The sequence below is a fragment of the Bacillus rossius genome, chromosome 2 (assembly GCF_032445375.1).
Source record: "Bacillus rossius redtenbacheri isolate Brsri chromosome 2, Brsri_v3, whole genome shotgun sequence".
In the NCBI taxonomy this organism is placed as follows: domain Eukaryota; kingdom Metazoa; phylum Arthropoda; class Insecta; order Phasmatodea; family Bacillidae; genus Bacillus; species Bacillus rossius.
Genome location: NC_086331.1, coordinates 68601085 through 68627918, shown reverse-complemented (window position 1 = coordinate 68627918; position 26834 = coordinate 68601085). Strand labels below are relative to the sequence as shown.

The 26834-nt window shown below is 30.8% G+C and overlaps 1 protein-coding gene across 1 annotated transcript in view; it reads left to right on the top strand.

Annotated features, from left to right (window-relative positions):
• The window catches only part of LOC134529348 (endoplasmic reticulum resident protein 29), a 35178-nt gene extending 10939 nt beyond the window's left edge, over positions 1 to 24239 (top strand). Inside the window, exon 2 of the mRNA XM_063363312.1 lies at positions 23216 to 24239. Within this exon, the coding sequence (XP_063219382.1) occupies positions 23216 to 23839 (624 nt within the window). The 3' untranslated portion in view covers positions 23840 to 24239. The remainder of the gene's footprint in view (positions 1 to 23215) is intronic.
• The last annotated feature ends 2595 nt before the right edge of the window (positions 24240 to 26834 follow it).

The following is a 26834-nucleotide window of genomic DNA, read 5'->3' as shown; positions in this document are numbered from 1 at the left end:
ATTAGTTATGGTTGAATCTTTTGTAATAGTTAATATTTGAACATTAAGTTAAAATTTTAATTTGTTCTTTTAATATTTAGTCATCATCTGCTTATATCATGCTTAATTTTTAATATTCAACTCTTTGATGTAATTGCAGAAAAGTGGTTAAGTGTAACTTAATTTCGCCACCAATAAAGAAAATAAATAAATAAATAAATGAGGGTAATCAAAAGAAAATGATTGAAACATTTGCTTTGTTGTCTGTTTTTATCATGTAGGTCTATATATACATGCTTGCTGTGAACACACTGGTAGTACAGTAAGTCCTCTATTTACGTCGTACCGATTTACGTAGTTTCGGATTAACGTCGCTAATGTTTGAGTACTCATGTTTCAATTTAAGTTGTCGCCAATTCACAACAACGTCGTTTACAATGACCGTAAATCTTTATTTTAACCAAAACACTGTATATAATTCGTTTATAATTCTTTGTTTCCTTCGGTAGTTAATTTATGCTATGTAGCGTAAGCTACACGTTCACCGCCTTATCTTATCCTACATCATGAGGGACGCTTCCTGCTCTTACGTACAGTATGTACTATATATGTTTTTATATTTCAATCAATAAAGGTAATAAAGCAGCTGGTTAAATAACCATTCTATAAAGCTGAGAAGTACTAGTTGGACTTGTTTCCCACGCTGTCGGTTGTCATTTGCTAATAAAATTGCCCGTTGTCACGTCTGTATGCCAGCGCTTCCGGCCGACCTTGGGCCGTGGCCGGCCGGTGGCATGAAACATGGCTCATTTTGCGTCGTTTCTATTTACGTCGCGGTTTTCAGGAACGTAACCCCGACGTAAACCGAGGACTTACTGTATATTACACTTGCATTTATTTAGTGATAGTAAATTACATAGATAGTAGATTAGGTATATTTATTGTAGGCTTAACTTGTTATTACATTTTGTTACTGTTAGTTACTTCTGGCTACTTAATTAATCTGAGGATTAAAAAAAAATGTAATTATTTAGTTTGAAAGTAGAGCCGTGTAGTAATCATTTTTCAATGGTCACTGTACAACTGTAGAAATTCCAAGCTTGGGAAAGGGATAATTGATATTGATATGGTTTTCATTGCTATGCAGAGATGGGCTTAAGAAAATGGCCTGTCAAATTATTAAAATTAAATCTTCAACCACTTGGGTGCCGATTCGGTGGTCATAAATGGATTTTAAACAGCAATTGGCATTAAATCATTGACAATTGTCTCACAGATGGTAGGCCTCAAGTTTGTAGCTTAAAGATTATGCTGCATAAGTAGGTGTTGCCTAATTCAGTTTTCCTCAAACTTTTTCTCCAGGTGTGCTATTCTCTTGTTAGAACATTGTCACAGTGTAAAATTTTCTTTTGGATGGATATTAAGTATGTTTGCTATTTATAAACAGCAGAAATTACAGGTGTCTACTGGTAATGAAAGTTAGAAAATAATGTTCCTAAATAAATAGAAGTTGTGCTGGAATTTACAAAACTTTTATTTCCAGCAGTCCACTCAAATCACATGGAAATTATCTCTAGAAATGTTTTAGCTTGCCATCTTAAGAGGCCGTGTCACAAATTTGCGCTCCTATCTATATCAATGTTATTTTAAAAGGCAGTTTTTCTCAAAGTCTATAAGAGGTAGGGGCCGGAAATTTTGCCTACTGAAAGTATACAATACATTTAACATAACCGCTTTTTTCAAATTTATTTATCATATCATATATTATTTCTGTGATGAAAATAATATTATCAATATTTTGATTTGTCCAGATACATTGAAATTTTGCTTATATTTATAATTATTTAGCAAAAACTGAAAACGCCATTGAAATGTATTGCATATTACCTTCCGATCAGTGTCTTCATGATCATGATGGGTTTATAAACCTGGGTGTAATCAAGTCTTTAACTATTACATGACAACATTTATACTTAATAATTTGGAGATATGCCTTTTCTATCCTCAGCCCCTGAGCTTTTACTATCTGGTCTGGCGACCGACCTGACACTCTTCAACCACCCCAGGGGTCTCCGATTACACATCTTATCAAAAAAAAAAAGATGTTCGTTCATTTGTTTTTGTGTTCGAGCGAAGGTTTACTTCTCCATTAGTGCCACAGAATTCACACATTTATGCCAAGGGAATATTCCGCTGATGTGAGGCCATACGAATGTATTATTCGCGACCATACAACTTTTTTGTTTGTCATCGGGAAAATGATGCCGCAGTTTGATTTTTTGTGGTGATATAAAATAAATTTTCTTGGAATGTTCATTTTAAATTGAGCATTTTTAAATGTCAGCGTAGAATATGCTTATCTGCCCATTTTGTTTCTTTCCATAATAATGAGTAAAGTTAACAGTGTCATAGACATTTTATTATATTCGTTTGCCGTCCAAGTACAAATGTCACACTATATCGCACGTAATTATATTTTTTTACTAATTTGTTAGTTGTCATTTTATTTAAGTTATAAATAACATTAATAAAAATTATTACTTAATAGTCCAGAATAGAGATTGAGTTATTATTCATTTAATAGGGGTTTAAAATATGGTACTACATACATATTTATATTATCTTGTTGTCTTCTTTGTAACTTTACTGGAGGAATGGCATTTGGTATGTATGTTAACTCACAATGAAAATACTTCAGAAGTACTCAATTAACAGTGAACAACCTAGGGCCTATACTAATTTCATTATGTTCATGAAATATAATTGATATTACTAATAATGAACTGTATGTGTTTTGCGTAGAGATATCGTACGAACTGTATGTGGTACAGACCAACATTAGCCAAGACTCTGTAAATAAGTAATTTCAGTTAATGTGTAGAGAATATTAAAAGTTAGAAATAATGATATATATAAAACAATGCAGAGTTATCAGCATAAAAATATAAGTTGTTTTTACGTAGCGCCTACTGGAATGTATATTTTGTGTTGAATTATGTGGTATGATTAGTATTCTCTTATTGTAAGTGTGTTTTGTTAAAATCTTATAAAACATCACTTACTGTTGAAGGATTTTCATTTTTTTTGTGATGATCTTACTTAAACAAGTTTTAATTATATTACACATGTATATTTTAAAAGCATTTTAATGTATACTTATAGAATTGTAATAGGCTTTATACGGACTCTCACGATGCATGTGAGCATCTAAATTAATAGAGACCGGAAAAATTCGCGGATTCATTCGGCGATAGGCTAGAAGTCAAATACATATACCTTTTAGATGATTTTGCTATTGGCTTACTGTTCATCTGGACGAATCTCAACCAATTATAAAACACCAACCAAAGAAGGATCGAATCACAGACAAACAAGCTGAGACGACTAACAAGTCAGCAGCAAATGAACTGCCGTTATTTGCCCGAGTGTACAGGGGAATGTGCAGTCTATCCTGAAGGCCGTCGAAACCGCGAATTTTTCCGGTCCCTAATCTACATCAATATTATGGCCGTTTCACAAGATCAAATATTTATTGAATTCAATCTGTTGCATTCATTGTACATGATTTTCGATATGTACATTGAATTCAATACAAATTGAAGATGTTACTCAACTAAGCTTATTCTTATTAACTTATAAGTATTTTGTTTGTTCAGTACATAAAAGTAAAAGATTCGTTATTATTTAAATAATGAGCATCTTTAAGCAATAACGTTTTCAAAATATTTACATGAACATAATGGAATATATTTTTTAAATACTTTATATCTACGATCACATCAACGGCAGTATTATGTAATGAATGAGGTAATGAAATATCTTGAAAGGATATTTTCTTCTCTGTAAAGTAAATTTGTAATGCAGCCCTCTTAATGTTAGTCTTGTGAGTTATTTCGTCTTCTAATATGCTACAGCAATGTATAAAATTAAGTTTTGTTAGTGTTTTAGTCTTGTGTAATGTTAAAGTGTAATGTGATAAATTCAATAATTTTTTTGTAAGTTCGTATTCATAAAGGTAGGCTACATATCGTATTAAGATAAATAGTATAATATTTGTAAATTTAAATTCTTTGAAACAACGTCGATAAGAGGTTCACCTACCTCTGTTAAACTGTATGATGGTGCATTGTAAAAAATTAGGTAGTCTGACTTAAGTGAGATTGTATTTAGATTGTGTGTGATGCATATGCAATATCTAAGCATATGCATTTATGTTATTATCCTTTTAAAACGTTACATGATGAATTTCGTATACTTTTTAATGTCAACTAACATTATTTATCACGGACTATTACATCCAGATAAAGAATAATTACCACATGTTTGAAGATTAATTGTATTCCGATACGTTTAAAGTATTAAAATTTTTAGATTCGACTCATACCATAGTTGTATAAGTGAGGTTTCTTGATTCTGAATCCCTGCATCCGCAATTTCCTAGTGAGCCGCCGGTCAGATTGTCATCCTCTCAGATTGTCGAGGAACCAGATACATTTTTCGTCGAGTAAACTCGAGCTGTCAACCTTCCCACTAATCCTGTGATAAGGGTATAGTAGCTTTATCACGCGCTGCGGCTACAGTTCCTTCGGTTGAAAAAGCCACTAAATCTCACTGTTAAAAGAGAGAACTTCTAGAGCAGAATATTGGAAATAAACATTTACTGACACGGCCTCTTAAGAGGCCGTGTCACAAATTTGCGCTCCTATCTATATCAATGTTATTTTAAAAGGCAGTTTTTCTCAAAGTCTATAAGAGGTAGGGGCCGGAAATTTTGCCTACTGAAAGTATACAATACATTTAACATAACCGCTTTTTTCAAATTTAGTTATCATATCATATATTATTTCTGTGATGAAAATAATATTATCAATATTTTGATTTGTCCAGATACATTGAAATTTTGCTTATATTTATAATTATTTAGCAAAAACTGAAAACGCCATTGAAATGTATTGCACATTACCTTCCGATCAGTGTCTTCATGATCATGATGGGTTTATAAACCTGGGTGTAATCAAGTCTTTAACAATTACATGACAACATTTATACTTAATAATTTGGAGATATGCCTTTTCTATCCTCAGCCCCTGAGCTTTTACTATCTGGTCTGGCGACGGACCTGACACTCTTCAACCACCCCAGGGGTCTCCGATTGCACATCTTATCAAAAAAAAAAAAGCTGTTCGTTCATTTGTTTTTGTGTTCGAGCGAAGGTTTACTTCTCCATAAGTGCCACAGACTTCACACATTTATGCCAAGGGAATATTCCGCTGATGTGACGCTATACGAATGTATTATTCGCGACCATACAACTTTTTTGTTTGTCATCGGGAAAATGACGCCGCAGTTTGATTTTTTGTGGTGATATAAAATAAATTTTCTTGCTAGGGAATGTTCATTTTGAATTGAGCATTTTTAAATGTCAGCGTAGAATATGCTTATCTGCCCATTTTGTTTCTTTCCATAATAATGAGTAAAGTTAACATTGTCATAGACATTTTATTATATTCGTTTGCCGTCCAAGTACAAATGTCACACTATATCGCACGTAATTCTATTTTTTACTAATTTGTTAGTTGTCATTTTATTTAAGTTATAAATAACAGTAATAAAAATTATTACTTAATAGTCCAGAATAGAGATTGAGTTATTATTAATTTAATAGGAGTTTAAAATATGGTACTACATACATATTTATATTATCTTGTTGTCTTCTTTGTAACTTTACTGGAGGAATGGCATTTGGTATGTATGTTAACTCACAATGAAAATACTTCAGAAGTACTCAATTAACAGTGAACAACCTAGGGCCTATACTAATTTCATTATGTTCATGAAATATAATTGATATTATTAATAATGAACTGTATGTGTTTTGCGTAGAGATATCGTACGAACTGTATGTGGTACAGACCAACATTAGCTAAGACTCTGTAAATAAGTAATTTCAGTTAATGTGTAGAGAATATTAAAAGTTAGAAATAATGATATATATATAAAACAATGCAGAGTAATCAGCATAAAAATAGAAGTTGTTTTTACGTAGCGCCTACTGGAATGTATATTTTGTGTTGAATTATGTGGTATGATTAGTATTCTCTTATTGTAAGATGTGTTTTGTTAAAATCTTATAAAACATCACTTACTGTTGAAGGATTTTCATTTTTTTTGTGATGATCTTACTTAAACAAGTTTTAATTATATTACACATGTATATTTTAAAAGCATTTTAATGTATACTTATAGAATTGTAATAGGCTTTATACGGACTCTCACGATGCATGTGAGCATCTATAATTATTCTACATCAATATTATGGCCGTTTCACAAGATCAAATATTTATTGAATTCAATCTGTTGCATTCATTGTACATGATTTTCGATATGTACATTGAATTCAATACAAATTGAAGATGTTACTCAACTAAGCTTATTCTTATTAACTTATAAGTATTTTGTTTGTTCAGTACATAAAAGTAAAAGATTCGTTATTATTTAAATAATGAGCATCTTTAAGCAATAACGTTTTCAAAATATTTACATAAACATAATGGAATATATTTTTTAAATACTTTATATCTACGATCACATCAACGGCAGTATTATGTAATCAATGAGGTAATGAAATATCCTGAAAGGATATTTTCTTCTCTGTAAAGTAAATTTGTAATGCAGCCCTCTTAATGTTAGTCTTGTGAGTTATTTCGTCTTCTAATATGCTACAGCAATGTATAAAATTAAGTTTTGTTAGTGTTTTAGTCTTGTGTAATGTGATAAATTCAATATTTTTTTTGTATGTTCGTATTCATAAAGGTAGGCTACATATCGTATTAAGATAAATAGTAATATTTGTAAATTTAAATTCTTTGAAACAACGTCGATAAGAGGTTCACCTACCTCTGTTAAACTGTATGATGGTGCATTGTAAAAAATTAGGTAGTCTGACTTAAGTGAGATTGTATTTAGATTGTGTGTGATGCATATGCAATATCTAAGCATATGCATTTATGTTATTATCCTTTTAAAACGTTACATGATGAATTTCGTATACTTTTTAATGTCAACTAACATTATTTTTCACGGACTATTACATCCAGATAAAGAATAATTACCACATGTTTGAAGATTAATTGTATTCCGATACGTTTAAAGTATTAAAATTTTTAGTTTTAGTTTTAGATACGACTCATACTACATTTGTTAAAGTGAGGTTTCTTGATTCTGAATCCCTGCATCTGCAATTTCCTAGTGAGCCGCCGGTCAGATTGTCATCCTCTCAGATTGTCGAGGAACCAGATACATTTTTCGTCGAGTAAACTCGAGCTGTCAACCTTCCCACTAATCCTGTGATAAGGGTATAGTAGCTTTATCACGCGCTGCGGCTACAGTTCCTTCGGTTGAAAAAGCCACTAAATCTCACTGTTAAAAGAGAGAACTTCTAGAGCAGAATATTGGAAATAAACATTTACTGACACGGCCTCTTAAATCTCTTACTTTCCTGCAAAGTAATAAAATATTTAATATTAAATTTGCCCATGTTTAATTTTGGTTATATTTACATATTTATTTTAAAACACTTAGGTAAATAAAGCTTGTAGAAAATTTTTATTTAAATTCCAGAAAAATGTTATATTTGTAGATATCCTATACTTGAGCAAGAATTACCTATTTATTGTGTTGTTGAAAAATAAAAAAGATTAATTTTAACATAAATAATAGATTCTAGGGTCTGTTTCATAAACACTTAAAGTTAAAATTTCACAAGCTTACAAGTTAAAAGTGCATTAGAATGTTTTTCATAAAATTATTTTCACCATTGTAAAAGTTGCTACGTTTATAATTTCCATGAGTATGCAAGTGACAAAGAAGCTAAAAAGTGATGTGCTGCAAAAATAAAATATTGAAATTATTTGTGTAGATACTAAGAAAAAAATATGACAAGTGAAAAAATGTTATTTTATTAGTGCTAGGGTTAGGAATACAGGAGGAGATTTACTGTAGGAATACCTTTGTGTTGCCTACAGCATAGAGCTGCCCTCCTTTCCTAACCAATGAAGTGCACTACCAACTGCTGCTCTGGATGTAATGCCCTTTTTTTCTATTAGTTGGGTGCTGTAAAATGTAACAAATTTCTTTTTAAATTTTCTTCACTTAAAGTGATCTCATCCTGAAATATTCACAGAATCTATACTAATAATAAAACTGTTAGAGGCAAAAAGTCTGTACATTGGATGAAATTATAAAAAAAAACTATTGGAAATGGCTATTAAATGATCAAGAACTTAAAAATATAGTTTTATAAATTTACTTTGTGTGTGTGTGTGTGTGTTTGTTTGAGCATCACTCTAAAACTATGTGACAGATTTTGGTGAACTATTTTTATTATAAAGGTCTTTGGTCAACTTAAAAACTAGGCTCTCTATTATTTTAGAATTCCGTCTCTAAGTGGGTGAAAAAGAGGTAAATATGTTTTTAAGATAATTAATTATATCTCTGAAACTGATCAAGCTAAATATGAGATTTTCTGTACCAATAATTAACATACGAAAACATCCAACTAAAAATTATAAATTTTGCAAAAATCAACCTTATGGGGTGAAAAAGGAGTAAGTATGTTTTGAAGATGAATAATTATATCATCTAATTAAATTAAGTGTAATAAATTATATTGGGTACCAATAAAAAACATACAAATATGAAAAAATATATATATATTTTGCAGATTTTAACCTTTAAGGTGTGAAAAAAAGGGTTTATTTTTAAGATTAATAATTATATTTCAGAATTTAACTAAGAATGGTAAATGATATTGGGAACCAATAATACAAATACGAAGACAAACAGCCAAAAATTTTATATTTTGCCAAATTCAACTTTTAAGGGGGTGAAAAAGGGAAAAGGTGTGTTTTCAAGATTAATAACTATATCTCCAAATTTAACAAATTAGGTACCAATAAAGAACATAAGAAAACTCCCAGCCACAATTATTATATTTTGCTAAATTCTACCCTTAAATGGTGAAAAAATTGTAAATATGCTTTTAAGATTAATAATTAAATATCTTTGAATTAAATATTGGGTACCAACAATTAACATACAAAAAAAATACCAATAACTATTATTATTTTTCTGACTTTCTTACTCAAAGGGTAGGTATGTTTTTAAGATTACATAGTAATTACATCTCAGAATTAGTAAAGGTAGCAAAGTATATTGGGTACCAATAATAAACATACAAAAATTACCAACCACAATTTTTATATTTTGCGAAATGTAACTCCTAAGGGGTGAACAGGATGTATATTTTTAAAATTAATAATTATATATCCAAATTTAATAAATTGTATTAAATGGTATTGGGTTCTAATAATAAACATAGGAAACATAAAATAACAATTTTTATATCTTCCAAAATGCTAACCCTAAGAGGTGAAAAAGATAAATATGGTTTTAAGATTAATATTTATATCCCAAAATAAAATTATGCATTAAAGGTGTTTTTGGTATAAATAATAAATTTAAAAAAACTACTAACCACCAATTTTTCCATTTTGTGAAATTCAACCCCTAAGGTGTGAAAAAGATGTAAATATGGTTTAAAGATGATTAATTATTTCTCGTATGCTAACCAAGAGTAACAAAAGATACAAGGGACCAATAAAAAACACACAAAAACAAATTACAATTTTATCATTTTGTGAAATTCCAGCACTGAGAGGTGGGAAAAGTGGTGAATGTGGTTTTAAAAGAAAAAAATTTTAATTCCAATTTAATCAAGCATGATAAAAAATAATTGTACCAAAACTATTACATTTCTGAAATAAATTATGCATAATAAGTTATTTTGGTTAGGTACCAATAATAAACATACTAAAAGTACCGACAAGTTTACTAGTTTGAGAAATTAAAACCTTAGGGCTGGTAAAAGGTGTAGGTGTGTTTTCAAAACCAAGAATTACACTTCATATTCATTTAAAATAAGAAGTTGGCAGGAAAAAAAAAGTGTTATGTATTGCTTATTGTTTTTCTTTTATTTAAATACATCTTTTTATACGGCTGAAAATGGGGTAAGTCTTAATTTATGTAAAAAAAAAAATTTATCTCTGAAACTAATTAAGACAAATTAATAGTAAAAATAATAATCTATAAAATTATTATTTTGACTTATTTTCACAATTCCGCCACTAAGGGCGGTAAAAGATTAAGTTTGAGGTTAAAAGAAATTCAAATTTTGAAATCTACATACTAGCTCTCAAGGTTAGAAATTTAGAATGAACACTAAGCATAAAGAGAGAAAAATTCAATTTTTAAAATTTTTTCTTATTTCCTCTTTTAAGGTTGTGAAAAAAGTGTAATGTTTGGTTTATCATAAAAAATTATCATCTTCATAGCAAACAAAGCTGGATATAAGAATGTTAGCGTAAATAGTGTAAATAATTTGTTGACGTTGAATACTTTTACCATTTTTTGATATTCAATGCTGAAAGCAGTGAAACGGGGTTCGTTAGTTTTGTAGTAATAAATCATTTAGCCAAGCAAATTGAAATGAAGGTAAGAAACTGAGCAAATATAACTTGTAAATTTTTTTTTATTATAAAAGTCTTATCTCTGAACCTAATCTACCAGAATGCAAGTTATGTGGTATGATTTATAAACATGCAATATCTACCAACTCTTTTTACAATTTGCCGAAGTTATACCTTTTGAAGGTGAAATATTGCAAATATGGTTTTAAAATTAAAAAAAAAATCTTCTGACAAATCAAACATAATTTAAGAAATTGGAAATAACACCTATATGAAAATACTTTGAGCTAACTTCTCTTATTCGATGTTCTCCAAAATATCATCATTTAAGTTGTAATGGGGGTTAATATTATTTTTAAAAATTATGACTATTGTACTAAGCAAACTAAGACTCAACTAATACGTTGGATAATAAGTTTGATATCTATCTTTTTTATTTCAAATAAAGATGCAATTGTATCAAATAACTTTATGTAATGGGAGGTATTTGTAATAAAGTGAAATTATTCAATTATTCTAAGTGTAGCTTTAACCATAGTAAATTAAAGTCTTAGTGTAAATAATGGTGTAAACATAGTTAAAATGTGTGCTGTCTTGGGGCTCGAACTGGACCCCATGATACACGAATATATGTGTTGAAAAACAAATAACAAAGATCTGAGCTGGATCAGTGACACAGAGGATGGTGAGCTTAGATTTCCATTTCAATAATGACAAGGCAACAGAATTCATTATGGGTATATACTCTTATAGTTTATTCTTTTCAAATAATGCATATTTTGGAGTAATCCTCATTTGCTCAATCATAATAAACAAGAAATAGGAAACACATCTTTAACATGAATCATAACTAGACATATGGGTTATATTTATAGCAATGTTTTTGATGGAGTAAATAGCGTGTCATAAATGCATATAAAATATTATATAAAACATCAATAATGAAAGATGCATGCAAAGACCATCATGAAAAATATTATGTAAATTTCCATTAGAAAAGACAGTAATCATTTGCAGGTAGCACGTAGCAACACACAGTATCTTAAACAGGGATCAATTCGAACACAACTACTACTGAAATAGCACTTTAATTTATAGTTTACACAACTAGGTAAATGATCGTGCAAAAACAGCACAATAAGAGACAGTCATAAAAATTTAAATATAAAACTTATAAACATTACGAAGCGCACATATTTTAAGATTACATATTAAACATGAAATAATTAACATATATAGTACTCAAACCCTGAGTACAGAAGGCTGGAGTTTATGCGCGCGAAAATCAGTGGTTGCTCAATTTACAGTGGGCCAAGCACAAACGAATGCAAGTCAAAGTGGGTGGACAGTCAAAAGTTACCATCAAAATGCTCAAAAACATCCCTAATTACATGATGCTAAATCGTGAGCTGGAAAGCAAAGAAAGGCTAACATTTACTGAGTTTACAAAATGTATTATAAGTTGGGGGGTTACGAACTTCAATAGTAATAAAATTACACAATGCTGTAAGGCAGACCAATAGTAATAAAATTATACAATGCTGTAAGGCAGACCAAGAAAATGACAACTGCAGCGTTAAATAAGCCGAAATAAACCATAAGTTGCATTAAAAATTACAAAATAAGGAAATGTTTAACAGACCTGACCGACAAACGAGAGCAACACCTGAAATCATGGCAAAACAATAAGAGAATTTAAGTAAATTACGAACCATGCTGAATGTTGTTCTTGTCGCACAAATGGGAAAATTCAGCAGCTAAGTCTCAACTATCTCACTTGAGTAAGACGTGGATAAGCCTAACTGAAAATAAGTAAGTACTTGAACAGAACCCAGACGAATAAGAACAAGAAGACCAGTGACAGCCCTTATAATGCATAGAATGTCCCTAATGTGCATGACTAACCAGAGAGGAGAAGGGGAACTCACAAAATAATGGGGGTGGAAGGGGAATGAGGGTAAACAGCAGAGTGATGAATGAAGGCTTGCGTGCGGGCAGATGCAAAATTGAATTTGCGTGGCAAATAAAATAGGTGTGTCGCGCGTGTCTAACAATTTTTAAAATTGTCCATCTCATGAAATGAAAATGAGCTAAGTGTCATTTCATCAAGGTAAAATATATACTAGAATGCTAAAACTGAAGTTTTGAAATCAGATACTTTATCTATACTTAAAAAATTAAAAAGGCATACACATATCCACTTTAGAAAATAATAGCTGTAGTACCCGGCATTGCCCGGGCTGAACACAGGGTGAAGGGGACCTTTTTAGAAATCAGATGTAGTTAGTAAATTGTCTTCTTAATTTGAATGTCAAGTGTGCAAAATAATTTATATCACTTTCAAATTCCGACATGTTGTTCTGCCAGTGTATAATTATTTACATGTGTGTGTGTCTGCTAGTGTATAATTATTTACATATGTGTGTGTGTGTGTGTGTGTGTGTGTGTGTATATATATATATATATATATATAGATTGGTGGTCTGTATGTAATCTAGACTCTATAAAGCACTATAGAAAAAAGCTGAAAAATAAGAGATTACTAATATTGAAAAGATTCCATTATATAGCTAATGCTCGGCATGCATTGCAATGCCTCAAGCAGTTTTGTTTTGTAATATGTTTGAAGTAGTTACACATGTACAAATCATCTATCCATCTCTCTAAACATATATTTAAGGTAAATGTACCAGTAGTCGTCATGCTAAGAAGAGTTTTAGAAAAAAAAAATTGTGTACATAACCTCATAGGTATATTACTGCCCCTACATGTTTTTTTTTAACCTCAAACTTTATTCTACAATGCTATCCAACACTCTTCGATAAAAACAAATTATTTTTGTAGATTTATAATTTTGAAAAAAGTGTGATTTCGAGCCAGTAGTCATCATGCAAATTTTCATGTTTGCCAGTGTTCGTCACATGTTTGTGCCAGTAGTCTTCATGTGCGATTTCGGCTGCATTAGTTTTAATTCATGGATCCAGAATGATAGTATTGTACTATTTGGGCTTCAAATTTTATTTGGTACTATATTTTAAACATCAAAATGGCAATTCATAAAGATCGTTTAGTAATATAATGAATAATCCTCATTAAATTTTGAATTTACTTACAGCACTCACGGAACAGAGAGGGACAGCACAACTAACATGAAAATATTATAGAGCTGTAGCAAACCGTATGTATTCCGTACTGAGTAACGTGTGCGCCGTCTAGTAACGAGTAACGAAACTTTACACACGGCTGCATTTTGTTACTCGCATTTTTCGTATGTTTTACGCATGCGCGCATATTCGATGAATTTACGTTACAAAGAACAATGTTTGTTTATTAAGTAAAGTATAATTTGGAAATTCCTCGTCCAAGTTTTTTTACTGTTTATTAAAGGTATTATGTGTGTAGACAAAGTTTGAGATTGGAACAGAAACAACGTAACAAAGTATTTTTTCACAAATTAGAAATAAGGTAAATGTACCAGTAGTCGTCATGCTAAGAAGAGTTTTAGAAAAAAAAAATTGTGTACATAACCTCGTAGGTATATTACTGCCCCAACATGTTTGTTTTTAACCTCAAACTTTACTCTACAATGCTATCCAACACTCTTCGATAAAAACAAATTATTTTTGTAGATTTATAATTTTGAAAAAAGTGTGATTTCGAGCCAGTAGTCGTCATGCAAATTTTTGTGTTTGCCAGTGTTCGTCACATGTTTGTGCCAGTAGTCGTCATGTGCGATTTCTGCTTCATTAGTTTTAATTCATGGATCCAGAATGATAGTATTGTACTATTTGGGCTTCAAATTTTATTGGGTACTATATTTTAAACCTCAAAATGGCAATTCATAAAGATCGTTTAGTAATATAATGAATAATCCTCATTAAATTTTGAATTTACTTACAGCACTCACGGAACAAAGAGGGACAACACAACTAACATTAGAGCTGTAGCAAACCGTATGTATTCGTTACTGAGTAACGGGTGTGGCATCTAGTAACTAGTAACGAAACGTTACACACAAATGCATTTCGTTACTCGCATTTTATGTATGTTTTACGCATGTGCGCGCTTATTCGTTACAAAGAACGATGTTTGTTTATTAAGAAAAGTATAATTTGGAAATTCGTCGTCCAAGTTTTTTACTGTTTATTAAAGGTATTGTGTATGTAGACAAAGTTTGAGATTGGAACAGAAACAACGTAAGAAAGTATTTTTTACAAATTATAAATATGTATGTTTTTGTTTTTCATTATCGCGTATTTTCACGTTTTTTGTTCTTATCTCAAAAGAGATATTATAATAAAGCCGCTCTAATGAGATTTAATTGTTTCTTGGTTAACAAAAGCTGTTAATTATCAAATATTTTTAATTGTTTATATTCGATTTATTATTATTTACGCGACGTCATACTGTAAGCGTACGAAATACGACTCGATTCGTTGCTGTTACCTAACATAGCATGTTATGCAGTATCAGAAGTAACGAGTAACGATACGAAAGTAACGAGTACTAATTGTTATAGTAACGAATACATACGGGTACACTTTTTTTCGTTACTTTTACACCTCTAACTAACATGAAAATATATAGAGCTGTAGCAAACCGTATGTATTCGTTACTGAGTAACGGGTGCGCAGTCTAGTAACGAGTAACGAAACGTTACACACGGCTGCATTTTGTTACTCGCATTTCTCATATATTTTACGCATGCGCGCGCATATTCGATGAATTTACGTTACAAAGAACGATGTTTGTTTATTAAGTAAAGTATAATTTGGAAATTCCTTGTCTAAGTTTTTTTACTGTTTATTAAAGGTATTGTGTGTGTAGACAAAGTTTGAGATTGGAACAGAAACAACGTAACAAAGTATTTTTTTACAAATTAGAAATATGTTTGTTTTTGTTTTTCACTATCGCGTATTTTCACGTTTTTGTTGTTCTTATCTTAAAAGACATATAATAAAGCCGCTCTAATGAGATTTAATTGTTTCTTGGTTAACAAAAACTGTTTAATTATCAAATATTGTTTATTGTTTATATTCTATTTATTATTATTTACGCGACGTCATACTGTACGAGTACGCAATACGACTCGATTCGTTGCTGCAACATAACATAGCATGTTATGCGGTATCAGAAGTAAAATTTAAAAATGAATCATGGCCCATCTTCCTACCCAAATGCGATTTGCCTTTGTGTTTATCGGACAATGTGTTTCTTGGCACACTATTTTTTTCCGCTGCTCGTTTTATACTCATACCATTCGCTACATCTTTAAGAGCAGCTTCCATGGCTGACTCTTCATACAACAGTATTTTCCGTTTTGGCATTTTGCCCTGTAATTAAAGAACGAGACACATTACAATGTTTAATTTACTTATTAATGTCAAAATATATATCGAATGACCCCTAAATTAATGTAAACAACAATGCCTACACAATTTCTGCAATCAATAAAGTAAAGTAATTTCCGACCCAGAAGTCGTCATACACATGCATCGGAAGTCGTCATAGGTGACGACTACTGGATCTGATCATAATAATGTACTTTGTCTATCAACAACAAAGAACCAATATTATTTAAGAACTCTAGGGTGTAACTTAGCACAACTTTAAATAAAATATTAAATGTACCAGTGCTCGTCAGGTATGACGAACACTAGCAATACAAAGTTTTTATTGATCCAGTTTTCGTCACCCTAACTAAATCATACAAAGAAAACGATTTCTTTTAAATAAACACTTTCACCTCTTCAAGAACATTTAACTAACACATTCAGCACAAAACATTACGAATAAACATGAAAAATTACGGAATTAGAAGTAAAAATGTGCACTTACGTCCTTAGTGTTTTAGTGTAGGAATTCACCTATTTATCTTCACTGCTCTACGAACTTTTGATGCACGGACTTTTTTTGATTGAAAATAGTGTTTGTTCCGAAAACTATTGTGGTAATTTCAGCTAGAACGTCGACCAAATTTTTGTCAATATTTAAGTTGGCGATATATTGAGCTACTTCTCTATTATTTACATTTGAAGTTGCTAGTGACGACCATTGGAGCAGTGACGAGTACCGGTGCACTTACCTTATGTGTGTTTTTGTTTTTCACTATCGCGTATTTTCACGTTTTTTGTTCTTATCTTAAAAGAGATAATATAATAAAGCCGCTCTAATGAGATTTAATTGTTTCTTGGTTAACAAAAACTGTTTAATTATCAAATTTTGTTAATTGTTTATATTCTATTTATTATTATTTACGCGACGTCATACTGTACACGTACGCAATATGACTCGATTCGTTGCTGCAACATAACATAGCATGTTATACGGTATTAGAAGTAAAATTTAAAAATGAATCGGGGGGGCCCATCTTCCTACCCAAGGGCGATTTGCCTTTGTGTTTATCGGACAATGTGTTTCTTGGCACACTATTTTTTTCCGCTGCTCGTTTTATACTCATACCATTCGCTACATCTTTAAGAGCAGCTTCCATGGCTGACTCTTCATACAACAGTATTTTCCGTTTTGGCATTTTGCCCTGTAATTAAAGAACGAGACACATTATAATGTTTAATTTACTTATTAATGTTAAAATATATATCGAATGACCCCTAAATTAATGTTACAGACCTGCCAACTCTCACGATTTTGGTGTGAGGCTCACGATTTTAAGGTCCATCTCACGCCCTCACGCCAAAATAGTGTTTCCTCACGATTTTTCGGGGCCCCAAGATTTTGTTTGTAAAAGTTACAAAACAAGTTTTACGAAAGCTTACAGAAACGAGTTTCCATCAATACTCGAGTCACGTAAAGGAAGCAATTTTGCGTTTTGTAGCGTGTGCCGTGCTGATTTTTCTATCTCGCATAGTGGAAGAGGAGACATTGTGAAACATGTCGCAAAAAAAAAAACAACTAACACGTGAAGTGTATTGCTTCCAATAAAAAAATTAATTTTGCTGTGAACAGTGATAATAGTGTTACACGAGCAGAAACGTAATTTTACATCTTTTTTAGTTACGGCTCTGCATGATCACTACACGACAGCGCTAAATTATGTTCAACTAAATTAAATCTGCAACCTATAATTTGTTGAAATAAATTTTGAAGCAGAGACCATGTAACATATGTACAGGTATGTCACTTAAATTTAAAGATTCTCATTTGTTGTTTTTTATATCTAACCTGTATTTATGGGCCTGAAAATTTTTATCGAGGACCTCATGATTTTTTAAATTTGAATGTTGGCAGGTCTGATGTTAACAACAATGCCTACACAATTTCTGCAATCAATAAAGTAAAGTAATAGGTGACGACTACTGGATCTGATCATAATAATGTACTTTGCCTATCAACAACAAAGAACCAATATTATTTAAGAACTCTAGGGTGTAACTTAGCACAACTTTAAATAAAATTTTAAATGTACTAGTGTTCGTCACGTATGACGAACACTAGCAATACAAGGTTTTTATTGATCCAGTTTTCGTCACCCTTACTAAATCATACAAAGAAAACGAATTTTTTTAAATAAATACTTTCACCTCTTCAAGAAAATTTAACCAACACATTCAGCACAAAACATCACGAATAAACATGAAAAATTACAGAATTAGAAGTAAAAATGTGCACTTACCTCCTTAGTGTTTTAGTATAGGAATTCCCCTATTTATCTTCACTGCTCTACGAACTTTTGATGCACGGACTTTTTTTGATTGAAAATAGGGTTTGTTCAGAAAACTATTGTGGTAATTTCAGCTAGAAAGTCGACCAAATTTTTGTCAATATTTAAGTTGGCGATATATTGAGCTACTTCTCTATTATTTACATTTGAAGTTGCTAGTGACGACCATTGGAGCAGTGACGAGTACCGGTGCACTAACCTTATCTCTTTATATCTACATATATACCTCACACTATCTCTATCTCTTCTATATATAAATCTCTATATAACTCTATACATCTTATATCTCTTTATCTAACCCATTTCATTCTCTATACCTTGCTCTATCTAAACTTATCTGTCTCTCTCTATCTCACTCTATATATAATCACTCTATCTCTGTCTATCTTTTATATTTAAATAAATTGTGTCATGCGTGCGCACTTACACAACAAAAACAGACAAAGTGTTGAACAGGAATTAGCCTGTATATGAAGTGGTAATTGAAAAATTATAAAAAATTCAAAATATTTTCAAGGAAAAATATACGAAATCGCATACAACCGCTGCGTAGGGAGCCGACCGCGCGAGTGAGTCGCGCGGCACTTTATTTTGTGACATTGACTCCGCCCCGCAGTAATGCTCCCTAGCTAGCCGAGCGGGGTGTGGGCGGGGCGCGGGAGCAGAGGCAGGCGGTGGTGGGAACGCGAGCGTCATGAGAGACACGACGACGACGACGGACAGTTGCTAGTTACTGAATTACAAAGATAGATAAATTAAAATATGTTGCTTAAATAATGTGGTTAATAAATAACGCAGTAAAAAGTAGCGTATGTTGATCAGGGATAGAAAAAATAAAATATGTTGCTTAAATAATGTGGTTAATAAATAACGCGGTAAAAAGTAGCCTATGTTCATCAGGGATAATGTCGGCTTCTAATGGAAAAATAATTTTTCAAATCAGTCCAGTAGTTTCGGAGCCTATTCAATACATACAAACAAACAAATCTTTCCTCTTTATAATATTAGTATAGATCATTCTTAAAAGGTTTTGTTATGAAATAAATATTTTATGCACCTGATATATTTATTAATTATTTATTTAGTAAAAATGTTTAGAATTAATAACATGCTTTTCTTTCATAGTTAAGATTTTAGTAATACTCTGAAAGTGCACGAGCAAAGCCATAGGTTTTAATCTAGTTCATTATATATAACAAAGTTAATAGTTATTCTTCCCCTGAAATTCTTTTCCCTTCTTACCTTAGCATTTTTAAATTCTTCATCTGGTCGGTAAACACAGCATTCATAATTTATATTTACCAGAAATGTAATTACTGATCAGAATTAAAATACTGCAAAGTGTTCCCAACCTATCAACTTGTAATATGACATAACAAACTCTGAATGCTTATAGAAGATAAGTACTATTTACAGGTGTTTGCTTGTAAGCTACAGTTTTCTTTAATGAAATGCAACTGACGATTCACTTGTAACTTGAGAATTTGTTTTATGTATAGGGTTCTGGTAAGAATATTGGGATTGTTTTGTTTTGCATAGTCTGATGACAACCTGTTTTGTAATGAAGAGCTAGCTATATTTTAGATATATAATTCAGGTTAACACTTACGTTGTGAAAAATTGGAAAACAATTTTTAATCATTTTGCTATACCTATTAATAGTTAAATTTTTTTTTACTTAGCTAAAATACAGGACAGATTTTTTAAGAAAAACTAATGTTTGAGTGTTACATGTTTTTGAGAATTTAATATTTGTTATCTTGGTTACAATGTAGCAATAAATGGATGGACCTTGCTGTAATACATACTTTGTATGTTACTTTACACTTGGATAGGAAATATTACTCAGAGGGATAGTTTAAACATCATAGGTGTTTGTAAATATCATCCAACACAATTTCTGGTATCTTTGAGTAATATTCTTCTTGTGAATGCCAGGCTAAAATTTATTTAGCACTATAACTAGTAAATGCATTGAAAGTAGAGCACAAGTTGCTGTGGTTATTGCTACAGTGGAGCAAAGCAAATGCACACAGAAATAGAGCACAAAATTGATGGGTGTGCACAAAGTTAGGCAATATGCTATCATTCCAGTGCACTTTCACAGTTCACAATTGTTTGGACAATATTATGATAGAATGAAAATAATGGAAAGTGAAAAATAATTTGCTAAATGCTTTAAAAAAAAATGAAAACCTTATGTTGTTAGTATCAGTGGTTATTAAAATAATTAAGTGGTGCATATAATTTGAGGGTATTGGAGAAAATACCAATTCTGTAACAATTTTCCAAACTTGTCGCAAAAAACAAGTGTATGTATGCACTTAGGGGTGAGTCAAGAAATTTACACAATTTAAATTTTATTACTTCAAGTCTCATATATAGAACCATAATAACAAAGACAACACAAATATGTTAACAATTTTTTCAGTAGGTACTTGCAATGCCAACAGATGCATGAATACAGTGTTTCCTTGCATAATTGTTACACATTTTATACTAAAATAAAGTTAAAAAATTAGGGGTTAAATTTTTATGCAAAAAAAGCATTTTTTTGTTAGGTAAAGTTATTGATACAATGAAAACCTTTTCATGGAAAGTACGTTTATTTAAAAAGTAGAGTATACAAAAGTATGCAAACAATTTAAATTAGTAAGTCATGCAACAAAAACATTTTGTTGAACTTTAAATAGAAAAAATGAAAACCGTGACCCGAACATGAGCCGGAATTAACAAATAACTCTTATCATAGTACTCACCATGAAAGAGTGCGGGCTATCAAATGTAGTTAACTCTGCAATACACAGAGCGTGCGGTTTGCATGCAATCGGCGAGCTATCAATATCAATATTCGACAACGTGCACATCCTCTATACAGAAATTAACATTACCAAACATGAATGACATGGCTACAATTTTATACGCGGTACACAGTGGTGACGAAGATGAACAGATAAAGGTTAAAACATTTGAAAATGTCTTTAAAAGAAAATTTACACATCAGACACCTTTGTATTTCTGTTAACTAAATAAGTAAGCAGTAATATCCAAATGAATATTAGATTTAAAATTTAAAATAAATCTTTTATACTGTCAAAACATCATGTGACATTTATGCAAGATTTTTTTTTTATCCAAATTTTGAAGCCCTAAAATAACGGTGCGGCGATTATGCGATAAAACACAGTAATTTAACGATGCTGTTGTGTGTGTGTGTGTGTGCTGTAGATTTGTATGTTTTCTGTGTTGTGCACTTGCTGTGTGTTTGTTAAATCAATTTAAGTCTGGCCTTAACTCATTTATATGGGGGGAAAAAACTTGAAAAGTACTGAATTAGCCCACAACAATTTTTTAACTGAACACATTTATTTGTGAAAAATTTGTCAACTCTTTATTTTGCACTTGAATGTAGGTGAGCCATAAAATGATAGTATTTTATTTCATTATTTCTTCTGTGTGAAGCAAGTAAGCAAACATGCAATTGTGAAGATTCCCTAGGTATGTCTTCACACTAAATTTTGAACAGCCTTGTCTTAATAAGTCAAGACTTAGAGAAAGTAATAATTGTTATGGCTTCATTTAGTATGTTTTTAAAGAGCAGTAATGTCTCTATGTTTAGTAATTTTTAGCGGACATAACAGTGACTGTGGTTGTCTGCCAACTGCTCAGCTATCATTCCCATTACCAGAGTGTCTACAGGTCATGAAAGTAGCGAAAAAGTAACTTTACTGAAGGTCTGTTCATGAAAGTTTCCAAATAAACAGTAACTGTGTTGGAAGTCACAAAACTTTTATATTCCAGCAGCCTTTTTCCAGCTTTCATTTGGTTTTTTGATGCCTCAATCCAGTTAATATTACCACACAAAATATTATTAGTTTGAGACTGCCCACTTAAATAATGTTTGAATTACCTCTGAAAAGGTTTTAAATTTCATACATAAAAATCAGCATTTTGCAAATAATATATATGTATTATGTTGATTTTTTTATTATATATGAAAAATGACCATGTGATGAATGAAAGTTGTAAGAAAATTTTATTAAAAAAATCTGAAAAAGTCCTTACATTGGTTCACTAGGTATTTTTTTAGACATCCTGATTACTAATTCTTAATCTGTCCACTAGACTCTGCCAAATACCCAAAAATATTTTTACTATTGATAAAAAAAATTTAAAATTTAAAATTTTTGTCACTGTTAAAAAAATTAACAGTAACAGCTCTTGAAGCTCAGTGTACTCTTTTTCTGTGTCATTTAACTTATCTCAAATGCATTTAAATATCGCTTACTTGTCGAAAAAAAATTAACAGTAGAGCTCTGGAAGCTCAGTGTACTCTTTTACTGTGTCATTTAACTTATCTCAAATGCATTTAAATATCTTTTACTTGCTGAATGTTTTTTTTTTCTATGCTGCAATGTGTTTCTGTAGTTGAATTTGTTATTTTGGCACATTTGACCATGATATATCATTCACAGTAAGGTATGTACTGTAAAAATCCAAAAATGCTTTGAAGCTTTGAAATTTGTCAATAATACAAATATTGGTGAACATAATTTTTTAAAATTTTCTTACACTTTCTGGATAAGAATTTAATTTTCTTTTTCTACAACAAAATAGTTATAAAAACACTGCTCTAACAATGCTAACAATGATTTAATTACAGTTCTACTGCTTATAACAACTGAGTTTTCTATTTTTAATTAAAAGTGTAAAATTACCTATAACCTGCCGTAAAACAAAAACAGCCAAAAATTAATTTAATAGTGATTTTCTAGAATCATCACTTGCAAAGATAATTTTTTATTATGGGCGGCACAATTTTTTTTTGCATTAATGTGATATATATTGACCAGAATGCTTTGTTTCTTAATTTAGTTTTTTTTTCTTGAAGTGAAAGTTTTTAAATTATGGGTTATAGTGTATTTTACTGTATGAAGAAAAGTTTATTTATCTGTTTTTAGACAGATTTTGTAAGATTATCTATTGATAACATTACGTGAATTACTAACTAAATTGTGTATTGTTTCAGGTTGTACCAAAATTCAAGGCAGCTATTGTAAAATTTGATGTTGCATATCCTTATGGGGCTAAACATGACGAGTTTGCTAAAGTAGCTGAATCAGCAAGTACCATTTCAGATCTTCTGTTTGCCGAAGTTGGAGTGAAAGATTATGGCGAGAAGGAAAATACAGATCTTGCTACACGGTACAATGTGAAGAAGGATGATTTTCCTGTTGTTAAACTCTTCGTTGCTGGCAAAGATCCATACACTTTTACAGATTCAGATTTTACAGAGGATAATTTGAAGAAATTCATCCATTCTAAAAGTGGTATTCGCATAAGGCTCCCGGGGTGTCTTGATGAGTTTGATAACTTGGCTTTACAGTTCATGACAGCCAATGATGATCAAAGAAAATCTCTTTGGCAGAAAGGAGAAAAGTTAATGTCTAAAATTTCTAATGAAAGGGAGAAGAAGGCAGCAGAAATGTATGTAAAAACTATGCATCGAGTACTTGAGAAAGGTAATGATTTTGTAGGAAACGAATTAAAACGTCTTGAGAAACTGACAAAAAGTAAAATAAGTGAAGAGAAGAGGGAAGGAATGCAACAAAGGCTCAATATTTTACGGTCATTTGAGCATGAAGAATTGTAAATGTACACATAAAATTCAGTTTGAATCCATAATATTTATGGTGAAAGATTATCTACCTTCATGGGACATATGGTGGTCTTAAGGGGTTAGTTAAGGTTTTGTTAAGTTTGAAAGCCACTGAAAACTATTTAGTTAGCATTAAAAAGAAGTTCAAAATATTTCTAGTCTCAGTGGTTCTTGTCAGACTCTTATTTCAGTAATGAAAATGTGCTTTCATGTAAAGATAAAAAAGATTAGTAATTTAAAACTTTTTTTGTTTGTAATTTATATATTATTTCAATACTTTTTGCTGGACTATTTTTTTGGGAATTCACTTGGAAATAAAATTAGTTTTTGGTATTTTGGAAAATTTGTGTACTTAAATAAAATAAAAAAATATGGGAATAAATATTTGCAACAACCTTTTCATCCTTTATTTTCTTTAAAGAAGCTACTTTTTTCGTGTACAATTAAGTAATAGTTTTATGAACATTAAATAGTGAGTGACAATGAGTTGAAAATAAACTGTTTTCTACCTTAGATGATTCTGATCTACTGGCTATGTATTGAATTGAAACCAACTTAGAAACTGATCATCCTGATTTAGTTTAACTGGCATTTATTGTTGATTATCATTTATGGTCTTTATATTGCTGAATTAACATAGTTTTTCAGATGCCTGATATTTTCTTTTTGTCAATATTTAACTCGTGGAATGACAATTTATGAAGTTAGATAACCGTAGTAACTGCCAATATTTTGTGCTACAACATAGAAAACAAAGTGTTTTGCATTTGTCCAGAACATGTTGTGACCTCTGGTCAACAATATTAATTTCATATATACAACATTGTGATCCTCTGCTCCCGCTATCCCAGTTGACGTAGCGAAATCAGCAGTACAGAATGATGATGAATAATCAAGTTACTATGACAGTGAATTGCAGAGTCCGGAATGATATAGGCACCACAATCCTACATGAAGCTCAAAATTTAGTATTAAGTGGTCCACAATGTAATAGAATAATAATGTTTGGCAATCTTTAAGAAAACATGTCATACAAATTTAGTTCATTAGTGAATTTTTCACAGTTCCAAAATTATATGACTCTCTTAATAACTTGGTCGAGGAAAACATTAAAATCATTTGTGATTCATACATAAAACATGCTTGGTCATGTGTTGGCAAGAAGAAAAATGAGCTTCAGAACTCTTGCACTTGTTCTGAAGAACCATTTTGAATTTTTGAACTTAAAATGGACTTGTAAGAATCTATAGAAAAATAAAGATGACTTAATATGATTTTGTCATTTTTGCTGTGGTAGAATATAATTGCAAGCAACTGAGCATTTATTAAATAAAATTATTCTTATCTACAGAGATTAAAAAGTGTAATTTATAAATTGAAATTTTACAATGTATGAGATATAATTTGACATTAGTTTTTTGAGTAATGATTTTATATTAGTGTAGCAGGCAGCAGTGCCAAGCCTTATTGGGCTAATAATGGCTTGTGGGCCATGGTTTGGTAATCATTGGCATAAGCCATAAGCCAAGATTAATGCCACTGATGCGTGATATGTCTGTCCACTGCTAATGCTTAAGTAGGTACCGATAAAGACTGCAAGACTACTTTCATTCTCAGTTATGAAGCCAGCGGTTGGCCCCACCAACCAATGAGTGCAGCACTCCCTCAACATGCCATATATACATCAGTTACAGATCAGATTAGTTTATAAACAATACTGAACTAATACTTTTTATGAAATTAAAATTTATATTGCCCTTAATAACAAAATATACTTTGAAACATTATAAGAAACATTAGGTGTCTATCATTTTATTATTATTGGTTTTTGTTGTGTGTATATTCAATAATTTGGTAACATTATTTGCCTGAGAAAAACCATTATTTAAAAAAAAAGTGCATGTAGCTTAGTACAAATTATAGAAGTGAAATTTTTTTGACAATTCAAACTTAAACTTGTAAGTCTATCATAAGGGGCAAAAGGCAGAGAGAGAGAGAAAATTTAAAATAAACATGAATTAACAAAATTATACTCACTTCAAATTAATTGCTGAGAATATTTATAATTATAACTATTAATAAATCAATAATGATGAATTAATAAATATTACTCACTGTTGAAATACATCATAAAATGTTGTTTTAAGATTTTCAGGGCCCCTACTATAGCATGAAAACAATTCTAACTACCATTTATACATGTTCTAAAAAGTAAATCAACTTTGATAAATTTATTCTCAACAACATTTATAAAGCTGAGTATTACTCAGCAAAACCATTTATACAATTTAAGATAAAACAGCACAGGGTTTTTGGCTTTCATTTCTTTTTCAAGTACCTATTTAAGATTCCTAACTTTTTTTGTATTTATTAGAAATTTGATTAAAATAGAAATAATCAACATGAATTAGTCAAATTATTACTCCAAAATAACAGCTCAGCATATAAATAATTATTTATCAATCAGCATTGATTAATTAAAAATAAATATTACTCACTGTTGAAATACACCATAAAGAAAATTGGTTTAGTAAATATCAAAACTAGGATTGATTATAATAAACTAGTTTTTAATTTAATTGTATATTATGTATGGGTTAAATGTGATAAGAGTATTCTAATAGACTGATTTTGTAGTTCTGCAAATATTTTATATTGAGTTATAGGGCAACAGATTCTGCCACTAAGCTACATAGACACACTGCAATGCATTCGTAGGCATTGATAATGTTCTGCCGTCGAATGCTTGAATAATGGCAACGTGTCCACCGCTCAGTGACCAGAAAACTAAACGTCACGAACCTACTTTACATGTATTTCTTTACATTATAACCATATTGCCACAAAATGAAAAAACCAGTATTCCACTTTTTTACTATCACATTCTCAGTTTGACTTAATATTTACATGCTCGTGGGCTCATAATTATACTGTGATGTGTGATTTAGATAATCAAATAATTTGTGACATAAGTACCCTGTCAAACTAA